The 15,192-nt window shown below is 29.4% G+C and overlaps 1 protein-coding gene across 1 annotated transcript; it reads right to left on the reverse strand.

Moving 5' to 3' along the window:
• Positions 1-231: 231 nt before the first annotated feature.
• On the reverse strand, positions 232-13,377 carry LOC145326691 (uncharacterized). The gene is made up of 7 exons (XM_080170056.1): positions 13,288-13,377; positions 11,245-11,352; positions 2,919-2,988; positions 1,855-1,956; positions 1,142-1,208; positions 561-708; positions 232-480 (listed from the first exon to the last, which is right to left on the reverse strand). The coding sequence occupies exons 1-7, from the start codon at positions 13,375-13,377 to the stop codon at positions 274-276; spliced, it is 792 nt and encodes a 263-aa protein (XP_080026182.1). The 3' UTR covers positions 232-273.
• Positions 13,378-15,192: the final 1,815 nt, after the last annotated feature.

The raw sequence follows: 15,192 nt of genomic DNA on the forward strand, positions 1-15,192 counted from the left end.
AATCTTCAATCTTCAACGTTTTAGCCAAATATTTTTATCTTATTCAAAATATAATAATAATAATAATGTCTAAGATAATAAATCTTTAATCAATTTTAAGTAAATTTTAACAAAATAACAAGAACAGGTAATAATAACATATTTAAAGCAGAGTACACTATATACATAAAAAAAATTTCATAGAAGAAAATTTATTAAAAAGCATTACTTTAATAGTTAGGAAGACTTTCTATAACCTTATTATTTTAGCTTTTACTTGGGTTTTGCAAAGGATTATTCAAATATATAATTGTATACAGTGTCAAATAGTTTAGACATGAAACCTAGACTTTCATGAAAGAATCCTATCTGCTGCTCATCATCTCTTCTTTTAACATAATTATCTGGGAAATAACTTTGTTCCCCATATGCTTGTAAGATTCTTAGTTGTTCCTCATAGGACACTCCTCTCATATCTGCCAACACTTGTTCAGGATTTGTCTAGAATGATATATTGAAGCATATTTTTTGTGTTTTGTAATTTATTTTTTTATTTAACCAGCAATTAAAACTTTACACACCTGATAATATTGTGTTTTGAACCTTCTCCTGTTTGCATTGCTGTTTGTTGTGTTGCTAGTTTGAGAGCTATTCTGTATCATTCTACATCTTCGACCACGTAAACACATACCAAAGCTTAACTTACAAACTTCTGGACATTGATTTTGTCTAAAAATCACAACAAAGCAAGTATTATTCATTTAAAAAATAGGTATATAAAATATCAATTATTGTGAGCACTCAAACTATTATTTTAAACTGCGCCCCCCCCCCCTCCTCCTCCCCCTTTTCCATCCTTTTTTCTGTTTCTAGCTTCAACCATAAGTACTTTAACTGAAAGCTATTCCAAACTTTACTAAACATAACTAAACATTTTACCATGAACTGCACTTGACCTAAAATATTTTTTTTATCCACATGCAATATGAAAAAATTCACCTGATTTCTTATATAGATGATGGGGGGGGGGGGGGTTAAGAATAATAATTTATTGAATGATTCATTTGATCAAATTATACTAAAAAAGGTTCAGAGTATGCTCAGAAATTCAGGAATTATCTAAAGATTAAAGTAAACAAAAATTTAATATAAAGTTTTTTACCTTGACAAGGAAAAATATCCAAGAAGGGCAGAAGATGCAACTGTAAATGGTGGTACAATAGCACTCCCTAGCAACATTTCAAATTAATAATGTTAATAATATAAAACAAAAATAGTACAATGTGTAACTGTGTAAAAAAAAGCTGGGAGAAGAATTATTATTGTAATTTGCTATTTAGCACCAAAAAAGAAATATTTGAACTAATTTAAGGAGACAAGAAAGTTCCCTTATATCTGTGCTTGACAATGGTAAATATCAGTTTTTAAAAAGTGCAAATATGAATTTAGTTTTTGAAAAAAATGTTTCCTCAAATAATTCATAAATGAATAACATTTTTTTGAGCAAAAAATAATTTTTTTAATAATGTTTTAAAGTATTAGAACAGAAAACTTCACAGATCCTTGTAGAATGGACCCTCCAAATTCCTACTAAAAAAATTACTTCCATAGCTAGTTTAGAACTCTAAATATTACTGGGTTAAATTTGTATAGGTTTATGATTATGATATAGGTTAAATTTCTTACTGTGCCTATATGTTACATAACTTCTCTTAGTACAAGAAGAGTTAAAGTTTTTTTTTATCTTTTCTTTGATCAAATTTAAAATCATTCAAAAATTTCAAACACAAAAAATCTTTTTAGATAAATGCACTATATCAGTTTCATCTCAAAAATGTTGGAATGAAAATTTGATAAATCTCAATTTTAAACTACCTGCTAAGGATAGTGCAGACAAACCAGCTACTGCTCCAATGCCCACTTGAACTTCTCTGACTCCTGGACAATCATTGCGACAGGAACCTTTCACACCAGTATCTAAAAGTGTACAATGTTTTTTAATGGAACAAAAGTATTGCTTGATTTGACTCACTTATCATTGACATAAATCAATAATCAATATCTTATTTTTTAAATTGCCTCAAGAAAATTTGTTTCAGAAACATTGACAGTTTTTGATGAATTATACCTTTATGCATAGTCCTGAACATGATTTTCCTAAATTAAACTAGTAGCGACCATAGTTGAAAATTTTCAAATTACTTTAGGTGACCAAGTTTTTAAGGATTTTTATATGATTTTAGAGTAAAGAAAATTGTTGTCAACAAATTAGGTAACACATTAGGATGCTTATATATATAGTTGACAAATATAATTGCTTGAGAACATGAGAGTCTTCATACAAAATAATCTATAATGTAATAAAAATCATTATTTTCTTTAACCTAATTAGCCGTTGGGGGGAATGTGTTACATATGAATACCTGTAAAACAGTAAAATGAATGGTCTGAGTGTCCTTCTTGGTCATAATGCCAACATTTCTTTTCACCAAATAATTCCTTAAAAATCTAAAAGGTTAACTGTTCCTTATAACCAATTTTAACATAGAAATTTTTTGTTGTGTAAGTATGAGAGTCTCTGTGGGTTTATAGAAAGTCCAGATTTTTTACTTTGGTAAGAAAGTAAGGTAAACTTACTTTAAGTAAAATTTGACCAATAAAAGTAATTTTCTATCATGGGGTGGAACTCACAAAGTATTTGTTGAGGTTAATCCTGAACTTATAATAAGGATTCAGTGAAGCCTGCTAAAATTATTGTCTTTTTTTCTGAATGTTTGGTTGGTACTTTGTACTTTTTTTTGTGTGATTATTATTTACACTTATTGTTAAGTAAGGTTTTAAGGTTTATTATTTTGATAAATTTGATTTTACAATTTTTATATAAACATTTTGAACACATAGAAAAACAATGGAGGGTTAAGATATAATTTTTAAAATACCTCTGATTTTGTAAGGTTGCATTTCAGGAAACCAGTAAAGGCTGTAAATGCCATGCAGGTAGATTGAGTGCTAAAAATATATATAAGTTTAATGTGACATTCTAAAGTCAAAAATAAAGTTGACTGTCATAAACAAAGTTTTGTGGTCAAATTCACACTTATCATCTAACTTATAATACAAATTTATCAAAAATATTTAATATATATATTAAATATATATGAATATATGTAATATAAATGTATAAAAACCAATCAAAGTTACTGCATCCTACCATCTCCTTTATTTTATCCTCTTTTGCACTTCCCTTTCCTGGGGGCCTAAAAGTTTGCGGATGGTTTTAATTAAATTTTTTTTTTACTTTTTCACTTAGCTGCTAGAAAACTGTCATTGAAAAACAGGTGCATCTCATTACAATGCAGAGTTAGGATTTCTGAGACAAAGATCATGAAATCAAAGGGTTGGTTGTCTCATGGGTGTTGATTACCCTAGGCAATTGAGCATATTTCACTGCTATTCAAAATGAATGAATGAGTATGTTTAAAGGGGACATGGAGAGGACTTGTATCCGAAGCATCACCAAGCCACCAAGTTATTATCAAAATATTAGTACATTCATTTAAAACAAGCTGATTTCAAAACAAGTTTTTGTGTATGATACTTAAATATCCGATTCATATGAATAATGATTTCTCGGAGGACAAAAATTTGCAATATTATAAGGTAATCTTTTAAGTCCTAAATGTAAGTAGGTCAAATAACAGCATCATGTATTTTATCTTTTTTGCATCAAATTTGATTAATTTTGTTTAAATCTTCTTTGTTTATATCTTCCAAAGAAACAAGAGACAGTTTTGCACTATCTTTGAGATTATATGAATGAGATGATGTTAAGATTTGATAATCTAATGAGAAATTTTCTCGTTTACAGTCCCTTTAATATAACTTATTATAATATGAAACAATATTTGAAAAATAATATTATTACCTTGAAGTTTCTATGTCATTGCCAGTGATTTTTTTACACAAATCTGGCAAATTCCTATCATAACCGTCAGGCATTTTCATGTTGTATTTTGATGCAATCCATGGCATGAAACATCTAGCATCTGCACATAAAATATCAGTTTAAGAAAATAAAGAATTGATCAAAAAGAGAAAATAATTTGATTTAGAAATAAAAAAATAAAATCCATGTTAAAATTATTCTTATTTTTAAAAAAAATTTTAATACAATTTTTCTAACTAGTGGCTTCGCTCATAAGGCCAGATAGGAAGTTCACCTGTCCAACCCCAACCCCCATTATTGTTCTGTGTGATATTATCTGTGTAGTATTTTTTTAATATCAATTTTAATCACCACAACTAGAATATTACAAAAACAAAAATTTTTATTTAATACCTAAATTTGCAACAACTTTTACAACAAAAAATTTATGGGAGGCTCTATCCTGTGGTGGAGTAAAGAAAATAATTAGAGTGGTGCATTTTTCATTTGTTTTGGGTTGGGTGTGGACACAAAAAATTAGATTTAAACCATCATAGGACCAGACAGACATACATCAAGATACTGAAACTAAAACTAAATATTTTTTTGGCTAATAAAGATTTTACCTGTAATGAATGAAGGATTGATTGATTGTCTGATGTAAAGAGGTGGTATAATAAGAGAACCTGATTCACCCAAAAATTGTACTTGACATCCTCTTCAAAAGTTTATGATATAAATTTTTAATTGCATATACAAGAATGTAGATAGTTGGTCAATTTGGAGCAATATTAAAGAGATTTATATGAAAATAATTGTATTTTTTTCTAAAATATGTAATTTTATCTTTCACATTTTTGCTGTGCAAATACTTTGATATAAGATATCTCAAAAAAGTATTAGAGCTAGAAAAATGTAACTGACCATTTTTAGAAATCTGCAATATCTGTCTATTCTACTGTAATGTATACAGTTTTTTTCTAACCTAACAAGTCTTTGGGTGGGGTGTGAGTATATATGGAAAACATAAAATTAGTTATTTTTGAGAAAACTATAAGTATCTTATATAAATAGCTTTAATATTGCTAAAAGTTGACCAAAAATTGACAATTAAGGTGTCTAAAACTGTCTGTAAAATGGATAATCCAAATACATAAAGTTGAAGACATTATAAGCCAATAGAAGATTACAAAAATGTAATATAAAAAAAAACAAATATTATTCAATTTTAGTAAAAAGGTGTTTTATTGTACATACAAGAAACTGATATTTCATATTTCATAATGATTAAATATCTAAAAAGCCTCAGTAATAGTTTAGAGTACCTTATAGTGTTTATTAATATGAAGATTTATTATAGTTATCTCCTAAATATTTGATTTTAAGATTCACCATTTTGCTGTGTAATAGATGATTTTACTGCTATACTTTAAAAAAAGATATTAACCCATTAGTGCCGAGCGCCACTTTTATGGGCCGATCGAGCTGTAAGTTTCAGGGAAGCTTTATAATGGTCAAAACAGAATTCGTATTTTTTTGTTTTGCTCTAGTGGCGTGCACAGGAAAGTTGCAAAAAAACCCGGTTTGGCTTGGCCATAAATACCAACCAGGCATTAACAGCCGTTTTTGGTGCTTTCCCCCAGTTTTAAAACCCGGTTGACCTGTATAAACCCGGTTATTTTGACCAAAAATCGAAAAATGTAATTTTTGAACGCCAAAAGTGAGATGAACACTTTTTAGAACTTTGATACAATCCGTAATTGAAAACTACACAACCTCATGTAATCTAAAGAGCTACAAGTATAATACGAAGCGATTTATTTCAAATTTTGTGTTTAGCCGGCGATTTCGGGTAAAAAAAACCCTGTTTTGTTGTTGTTGTCAAAAAAGATCTATTAGTGAAACCGGGTAATAAAAATTTCAGACTCAAAATGGAAATGCCGAACCGGGCCTATATAGGGCGTAAAAAAACGATAAAAAAATCATATAAAAAATAATAATTTAAATAAAACGAATTCACAAATAGATGTACTTGTCAATAAACTTTAGATTTAACGAAAAAAATCAGCAACTTTACTATAAAAACAAAAAAGTTAGATGGGGTATTTTGAATTTTCATGATTTTCAAACTTTGTTGATCTATACTGGCAAACGGAAGTAAGCAAAACTACCTGCTCCAGGGGGAAATGAAAGCCAGGGTAGTAGAGGGGGGATTTAAACTGAGAATGATGCAATTATGAAGCCGAAAACCGGTTTTTTTACATTTTCTGGCACCGGGTTTTAAAACTCGGTTCGGCACTAATGGGTTAAAGCTAGAAAAATGTAAGAAGCCTTTTCAGAAAACTCCAATATCTGTGTTTTCTAATGGAATGTAAGTGAACAAAAGTAATTTGAAAATTTTTAACTATGGTGAGCTACTAGTTCAATTTAATTTTAGTGAAACCTGTTTTAAACTCACCATATGGTTCAAGTACATACAGTGAAAACCCTTTCTACAGGTTTTTCTAAAAATCTAATAATCTTTTAGGTGGAGTGTGCACATGATTTGATCTTGATAATACTTGTGTATGAATCTTCTCTAAAGTTCTTTATTATCATTTCCTGTGGAAGCTGAGTGGACCAAAGAAACTGTATGTATTCTACAAAAAAAATATTTGAAAAAATATCAGGAAGCTTACTTATTATTTTTTTTTTTAAGCGAAGCTTTTCTATAATTAGGGTCGGTCAGTATGTCCAACACAAACAGATAGCTTTTTTCGTTAATTTAAACAGGTTAGAATTGTCCTATCAATTCCAAACTTTGCATGATGATTCCTGTAGTAGTTAGGTACAATTTAGAAAGCGTAGCAACTCTATAATCATTACAAGAATGTCCGTACGTCCATTTTAAACATGTTGATTTTTTTACTTTTTTAACAACAAATTTTTATGTGATCTAATCATCCGATTGATCTGATTTTTGATATGTTGATTCCTGAGACAACAAAGTATAATGTTATAAGCAAAGCAACTCTATAATCAAGTCCTAAAAATGTAAGTATGTCCATAAACATTATCCTGTATCAAGCAGTTTTTCAACAAATTTACTCACAATTTTGCTTCGACTCTTATACATTTATATTCTGATTATTCAGTTCTGACACAATAAGTGTTTATGTCCGTTTGTCCTACCGTTTCAGTGCTTCGCTTTTATGGATGTTGTCATCCTTGTTGTATTTTAACCCATTTGTGACATTTCTACTTCCCATGATCCGCTTGTTGTGAAATTTTTAGGAAGTCTTAGTTTTTATCAAACTTAAATAAATCTTGAAATATGTTTTATGATATTATGTAAGACAACAAATTTTTTTTTTTGATCACTACACAATTATATGACACTAAAATTCAAATACAACTGCACCAATAAGGAGTGAGGGGAGTTTTCTGTTAAAAAGTGTTATCTTAAATCTCTCTGCAGAGGCAGTTGGATACATCACAAAGATATTTATAAAGCTTACCTGATAGTGAAACCAATTAGGAAGAAAAAACCTTACTACTTTATATCAATAGTAAACAGCTATGCCCCTAGATGCCTTTAGTCTTAGTCTTAGTCGACCCCTACTTTCAATTATAGTTTTAAAAAGAAAAAGTTATTTTTTTCTAGGGATGATTTCTCTTGGGAGGTATGTGGTAACCTCCCCAAAATAGAGCTAAACCTTTCCAGGACCTATGAGAAGCTTCCATATCAATAAGAACCAGGTCGTTTTAATAGTTAGCAAGATCCTTCAGTGTGTACTGTAAACACAGATCCTGTTACTTTATAAGAGGGATATTAAAATAGCAGTGCCAATACTCTACATTTAGGGTCTGTCTATATGTCTGTCCGTCTGTATATCCATAAATGCATCCAAATAAATAACAGCTATTCTAAAACTAGGTAATTATGTATTTATATCTGTCTATGTACCCAAAACTGAAGTTGATTAGGGTCTGTCTGTACATACACGGCGATTCAGAAAAAAAGTGTTTTTTCCAGGAATACAGAATAATAATTATATGTCCTTGGTCTCTGTAAAATGTACATCAAATTTATAAAAGTTCTAAAAATACGGCCTCTATGATAGGTACATATTTTCCAAAAATGCTTTATGTGAAAAATGTTGTGCAAGAAAAATTAAGATAAATCTTCTATTATGTATAAAAAATCTTAAAATTTCAATATTAATTTAGGAAAATGTCCAATAAGGTACCTCAATGAGTTTTAAAGGTGAAATGCTTTTCAGCTCCCCACAAAAGCATTTTTAAGAAACTACAATTTGTCATAATCAGATGAGAAATTTTTACTTTCACACTCCCTTTAAGATGTTGTTTTCAAGTAAATATTTTTTTTTAACCTACCTTAAAGCACAAAATTCTACTAGAAAAAGCATCATATGTACCTTATATTTATGCTCTAAAATGCTCCGTTATTTTCAGAGATATTGAAAAAAACATTTTCTAAATTTAATGTATTTTTTACAGAGAACAAGGATGTATAACTATTTTTTCTGTATTCCTTCTGGTTGTATCAGAAAGTCTAAAAACACAGATTATTCTGAATCACCCTGTACAGCTGTAATCTGTAATTTCAGCCTAGCATTTCAGGGATACATAAATAGTAACGCAGATACTCTACAGTTAGGGTCTGTCTGTATGTCTGTCCGTCTGTATGTCCATAATTGCATTTAAATATTTAATAGCTACTCTACAACTAAGGAATGTATATACTCAGGGATCCAAAGGGATAAGACAATGCAAAAACAATTTTTTGTACATTACAATTTATGAAACACCATTTACCCCTTCTATAGATTTTTATTAGTGGTTGAAATATTTTAACACTTAACTTAATGAACCAACCAATCCAATTATATCTAATAAATAAGAAAGCCTTTTTATAAAACTTTGGGGACTAGTGTAATAAACAGCCCAGTGTCCCCTACCTCTCTGGTATGTATTCCTGTCTGTATATATTGCCAAAATTTCAGCAAACCATACATAGTAGAAATATAAGTACGATTAGGTAGGTGGAATCGATACTCTACAATAAAATTTTATGTGCGTACACACATATGTAATTTAAGTCTAGCTGTTCAGGGGTACATTATTCCTAGTGCCTTGGGTGTTTCTCTGAATCTCTGCTCTGTTTATGAACAGTTTGCCTTGTTTTTTAGCCTTAAGACGAGTATTTTTGGAGGGGGATTGTCATGAATTGAATTGTTCAATATAATTGTCGACAAAATCATATTTTGTTTGCAAAAGCCTAGAAAATGTGCAAAAGAAGCCTAGAAAATGTGCATTTTCCTAGTTTTAAAGTTTAAAAATACCTTTTTGATTCTCACTGAATACTCACCTGCAACTAATTTGTTTGTTAAAAAATAAAGTGTAATGTAACAAAAAAAAACTTACATTTGTAAATGGTCTCATTAATCCAGATCCGGATAAACCAAAATTTGGGCAACTCATCATTGTTGGATCTCTGTATATAGAAAACACTATTATATCAAAATATTTATGGCTATTTTTATAAAATAGCCATGCTTTACAGTGTTGAAAAGTAAAAAGTTCTTCTCTCAACTGCATTTCTCAGAGCATCCTCAAAACTTTGAATTTTCTTCGTTTATCATTCTTATTTTATTATTCTTACCTGAAACAAGCTCCTTTAGAAGGATATTTTGTGTTGGTTACCATAAATGGATGGTCAGTGCAATTTACTTTTTCCATCAAGGCCTCTTTCAGAAAAAAATTTCCAGTTTCAAACTCATCAAAAGATATAGATTTAAAACTACCAACATTTCTAGTGTTAACATCAGGTGAATCCCATCCAGCAATTCTTCCCTTGAAACTTTCATTTCTTGACCTTAATAAAATGAAATTCAACAGCTTTGTTAAACTATTCCAGGGGGATGGAAGAATTATATGGCCCTCCACCCCAAAAAAACAATTTTTGATCATCATTTTTAATTGTGTGATAGATAGCATTACACAATTTCCTAACACAAAGGGATAGTTGCATGAAGTGCATTTAAATAATATAGTGAACTGTATGTTTTTTTTTCTTTTTTAATTAACATAATAATAACATAAGTTATTGATTAAAATTAAAAGATTTGACCAGGGATTTTCCGAAAAAAAATTTCATTTTTATTTTCAACGTATTTACATGTTATAAATGGCGAAAACCTTTTTTCAAAAATACAAATTTAGATCCCATTTACTAATTAATAGAACTTTAATCTTTGTATACAACATGTAATTTATGTGGCAAATCACTTTAACTTGTCAAATAAAAAAGTTCGGGCAGGTAAAGTTAAAAATTCTTTTACTCATAATCATATCTATCCAATGCCTAACATATTCTACTAAGACATATTAAAGTTCACTACTCAAAGTACCTTAACCCTAACAGATCGGGCCCCAATTCCCACCTTAATAGATTGGGGGGGGGGGGGGCTTATGTTCATTGATATCCCAGTATTCACCAAAAAAATTTTAGGTCTCTATCTTCTACACAAAAGTCATAATGAAGAAATTAAGATTTATTTAGAATTTTTTCTAAATTTGGTGCCACTTAACCAACTTTGACCGGAAGCCACGACCGACACAGACCAGATATCCTTATAAGATCAACTCTTACCGACGTATAATTACTAAACTTAAAAAGTCATGAAGTCACAAGTCTCTATCTTACCTACAAAAAAAATGACATTGAAAAAACTAGAGGGGGAGGGTCAATATGAACCCCCCCCCCTCCCGATCTGTAAGGGTTAACTCTTTAAATGCACTTCATGCAACTATCCCTTTATTTTTTTAATGTTAACTACCAAAGCCAGTTTATCCAAAGCAAAGACAAACTTTTTAGATTTAGTCTGTATGGATGGAATAAGTGGCCTAATACTAAATTGTAAGTAAATTCTAAATTTCCTGCACTTAAAGTTTAAAGTATTTTTTTAAAACTAATAACTTTCTTATTATTGCATTTTGATCCTTTTATTAACTTCCTTACACCTTCAAGGTATGATTAGTCACCCACAGAATGTAATAACCTTTATTTACTCAAGTGAAATATCTAAGGTTTAGAAACTTTTATGACAATAAATTTTATAGCACCCTAATATCAAAGCAATCAGATTTCAAATTTTTAATATGAAATATTTTATTGATTTAAAATTTACCATGTATTATAGTCTGAATCACTTTTTGGAAGGCAAGCAGGCCAAATGTTTCTTGGATTAAAGTAGCCATTTGCCAAATTCTAAAGATGGGTTACATATTTTAAATTAAACTTTTTAAAAAAAATTTTAAAAATTTACAGCACTTACCCTGAGTGTGTTATCATTAACCTTGTATACACTGATGTCATAGCCATTGACAATATTTTCTGGGTCAAATGATGGATGATTGTGATACTCCAACACTTCCATGGCCAACTTATTTAATAAAATAACTTTATTTTTCATTAAGTCTTTACACACTAACTTTTTGATATAAAATACATTCTTACCTGAAATGTTTTCTAATAATATGATTTAAAATCTAAAATACATAATACTATGCTCAAAAATAATTAAGTTTTACATCACTGGTCTTAGCATATTTTCAATTTATATTTAACCAATAGTGACTCTGTAATATTTATCAAAATATAAATGTTTTTCTTCTTCTCTGCAAGATAAAAACAAATGAAAAAATAACAAAATATTAGGCAAAATAAACTGCGAACCAAAAAAATAGGGAAATCTGAATTAGCAGAATAGCAGCTTTAATATTCATTTAGGATGATTTTACTGAAAATATAAAATGTAGATGCAGCTTTTGGTCACAAGTTTCCACCGTTAATTTTTTATTAGTCAGCACCAATGAAGCACAAGATCTCAAAAACAGCATTTTGAGTAAAAACTGGAGAACCAAAAAGATATGCAAATCCAAAACAAATCAATAGAAAAACGATTTTTTTGCACTTTTCTCCTGTTTTAAAGATTGATACTGATAAATTAACAATTTTTAAAGGTATTTATGCATTAATTATTATGAAATATAGTATAAGGTAGAAATTAATGATTTTTTAAAATAAGAAATATTAGAAAAAAATAAATTTGACCCCTATCACTTTAGAGGTCAGCTGCTGACCTCCAGCCTAATGGATGTAGCCTAATACATGTTAAAGATAAAAATTAACCTGAAAAGCATATAAAAATGCTTTGTAATGCGTTAAAAAATAACCTTTAAAAAACTTAATTTTGAGGATGATGACCTTTCAGATGCTCCTATTGGTGATGATGGTGAGCCAAATGTTATAAGTACATGCCCATTACAACAACTTGTCTATCAACCTATGTACCATTTTTGTAGTCATAGCAATCTCCAATGGAGCCTGTCGACAAGAAATATAAACATCTTCTAAAAATGACAGTATTTACCTTATGAATTAAAGTAATTAAAATTACAATTTTTTCTTTTTTAATTGTGCTTGGCTGGAGGCTGCTATGGATACAAAAATTGAAGCAAAGTTCAATATTTAAGTTGACATCATGGTCATGCACTTTGATAACATTTGGCTCACCATCACTACCCGTAGGAGCATCTTAAAAGCCATCATCATCAAAATCAAGATTTTAAAATGGATTTTTTTAATATATTAAAAATCATTTTTGTATACTTTTGGGAGTAATTTTTATCTTTAACATGTATTTAGCTTCATCCATAAGACTGGAGGTCAGCAGCTGTCCTCTAAAGTGATAGGGGTCGAATTTCTTTTTTTCTAATGTTTCTTATTTTAAAAAATCATTAATTTCTATCTTATATTACATTTTGTAATAATTAATGCATAAATCCCTTAAAAAATTCTTAATTTATCAGAATCAATCTTTAAAACAGGAGAAAAGTGCAAAAAAATTTGTTTTCCATTGATTTGTTTTGGATTTGCATATCTTTTTGGTTCACCAGTTTTTACTCAAAATGCTGTTCTTGAGATCTTGTGCTTCATTGGTGCTGACTAATAAAAAAATAACGGTGGAAACTTGTAACCAAAAGCTGCATCTACATTTTATATTTACAGTAAAATCATCCTAAATGTATATTAAAGCTGCTATTCTACAAATTCAGATTTGCCTATTTTTTTGGTTCGCAGTTTACTAGTTTTGCTGGAATCCAACATTTATAACAAAAAACAATTAACTGCTATGACACAATCATTTGAACATAGATATAAAATGTTTCTAGTCCTGAAGATGTTAAAAAATCTGGGATAGCCAATAGCTCAATATTGAGATGATTCAATAAAAAAGTACAATCTTAGTTTTTTTTCTCTTCAAAATGGCTGTAATAGGCTTATCTAGCCTTAGACTTGATATTGTTTAGTTTACCTCATTTTCTGGAGAACTATCCTGATTCTCAATTTCCACACTGACCTCTCCACATACAATTTCAAGATCTTCAGGTTTTGCTTTCTCCATACGGGGACTATTCCGACAGTGAATACTTGCCCCATATAAAAAATACAGACTATAGTTTAGAAAAAAATTAAAAGAAAATTTCACGTTATAAGCTTCTGCAAAAAAAATACAGTTCTAGGACTTAAATATAGAGATGCTTTGTTTATAACAAATGTTTATACTATGTATTTTGTTGTCCTAGGAAGGATCAGTATTCCAAACATCAGATTAATCGTTTATTATATCACTTAAAAATTTGTTGTTAAAAATCAACATATTTAAAATTAATAAAGTTTAATAAATTAATAAATAATTATTTCATGTTATAAGCTTCTGCAAAAAAAATACAGTTTTAGGACTTAAATATAGAGATGCTTTGTTTATAACAAATGTTTATACTATGTATTTTGTTGTCCTAGGAAGGATCAGTATTCCATACATCTGAGCTTGATCTTTAAATCATTTATAGGTGATCTAAACCAGGGCAATTCATTCAGCGCACCATCAAATTATTAATACCAATCTTTAAATCAAATTTGCATGGGCGATTTGGCGGCAATAAATATTTTTTTTTAATTACTTTAATATTTTATTGCAAAACTATCGTGAAAACATTTTTATAGTTATTTTTTAAAAAAATTATATGTTAATGTTTTATATAAAATACCATACTAACACGGCATTTTATATAAAATACCTTACTGACACGGCTTTAGTAATAAAGTTGTACTGGCGCGGATCGATATTTTATTGAGTGTCGCAAGCGATTTAACAACACCGCGCCGAAAATCTTTTAAAAATCAATGTTTTACAGGTGCGCTGTGGCCCACCATCAGCGCACCTACGGTTCACCTCTGAATCGCCCCGATTCAGCGCACCATAAAAATGATTTAAAGTTCAAGCTCAGATTAATCGTTTATTATATCACATAAAAATTTGTTGTTAAAAATCAACATGTTTAACAATTATAAAGTTGATACGCTTTCTAAATCATACTACAAGAATCACCATGTAAATTTGGTAGTGCGAATAGAGCACTTGGCCATATTTTGGTATGATGGATGCTCTCCCATGAGTTCTGCTAAAATTTAAAGCTGCACTTAGCTCTGTAGAAATTTCAGTGAAATACCCACAAGTAGAATGCTCTGTGCTTTACCCTTACATTATAATACAAATTTATGATCTGATAAAATATACATAAATACCCACGCATGGTATGATAAAGGTCCGTTTTGGTGTTGAATTGTTTGAGATAAGTATAGTTAAGTTACATAAGGAAAGAAATCATTTTATATAGTTTTGTTGTATTTATAGTTAATCAGACATATATTTAATGATACATTCCAAGGAATGGTTGTGCATATAAGTAGGCCTTTTTGGATATGACATATGCACAATTCATGCCAAGTACAAAGAATCCTAAATTTATACTAAACTATGCAGGATAAAGAATCTAGGCTTTATTACTTTTAACCAGGAAGAGAAGAAGAACTGATAAGTTCGAGAGTTCTGAATTAACTGAAGATTTAAGGCTTTACAAGCTACAAAGATAACTTAGATAATTGGTCTTACAGGTTGTCTGTAATAAAAGGCTGTTTGAATGATAGCGTAAGCATAAAATGGCTTTGGCTGTTTGGATATGAAGGTTAGATGGAAAAAGGGCTTAAATATGGCTTTTACATAATTTTAATCAAATAGATAATTTACAATAGATATATAATCAGGTAAAGGTGTATAACAATGATAATTTGTACTAGAAGTTCATATATGGTCCATATATGTAAATATTTTACTTGAAAATAGACATAAAAAGGCCTTAAAAGGACATATTTATTG

This window comes from Acartia tonsa, chromosome 8 (assembly GCF_053477335.1).
Source record: "Acartia tonsa isolate MP-2025a chromosome 8, ASM5347733v1, whole genome shotgun sequence".
In the NCBI taxonomy this organism is placed as follows: Eukaryota; Metazoa; Arthropoda; class Copepoda; order Calanoida; family Acartiidae; genus Acartia; species Acartia tonsa.

Coding starts and splice junctions, on each gene's coding strand:
- LOC145326691 (XM_080170056.1), bottom strand. CDS start 13,377: ATGGAGAAAGCAAAACCTGAAGATCTTGAAATTGTATGTGGAGAGGTC. Junction 1,209..1,854: donor GTCTGCACTATCCTTAGCAG/GTAGTTTAAAAT, acceptor AAATGTTGCTAG/GGAGTGCTATTGTACCACCA. Junction 481..560: donor TCAAAACACAATATTATCAG/GTGTGTAAAGTT, acceptor ATATCATTCTAG/ACAAATCCTGAACAAGTGTT.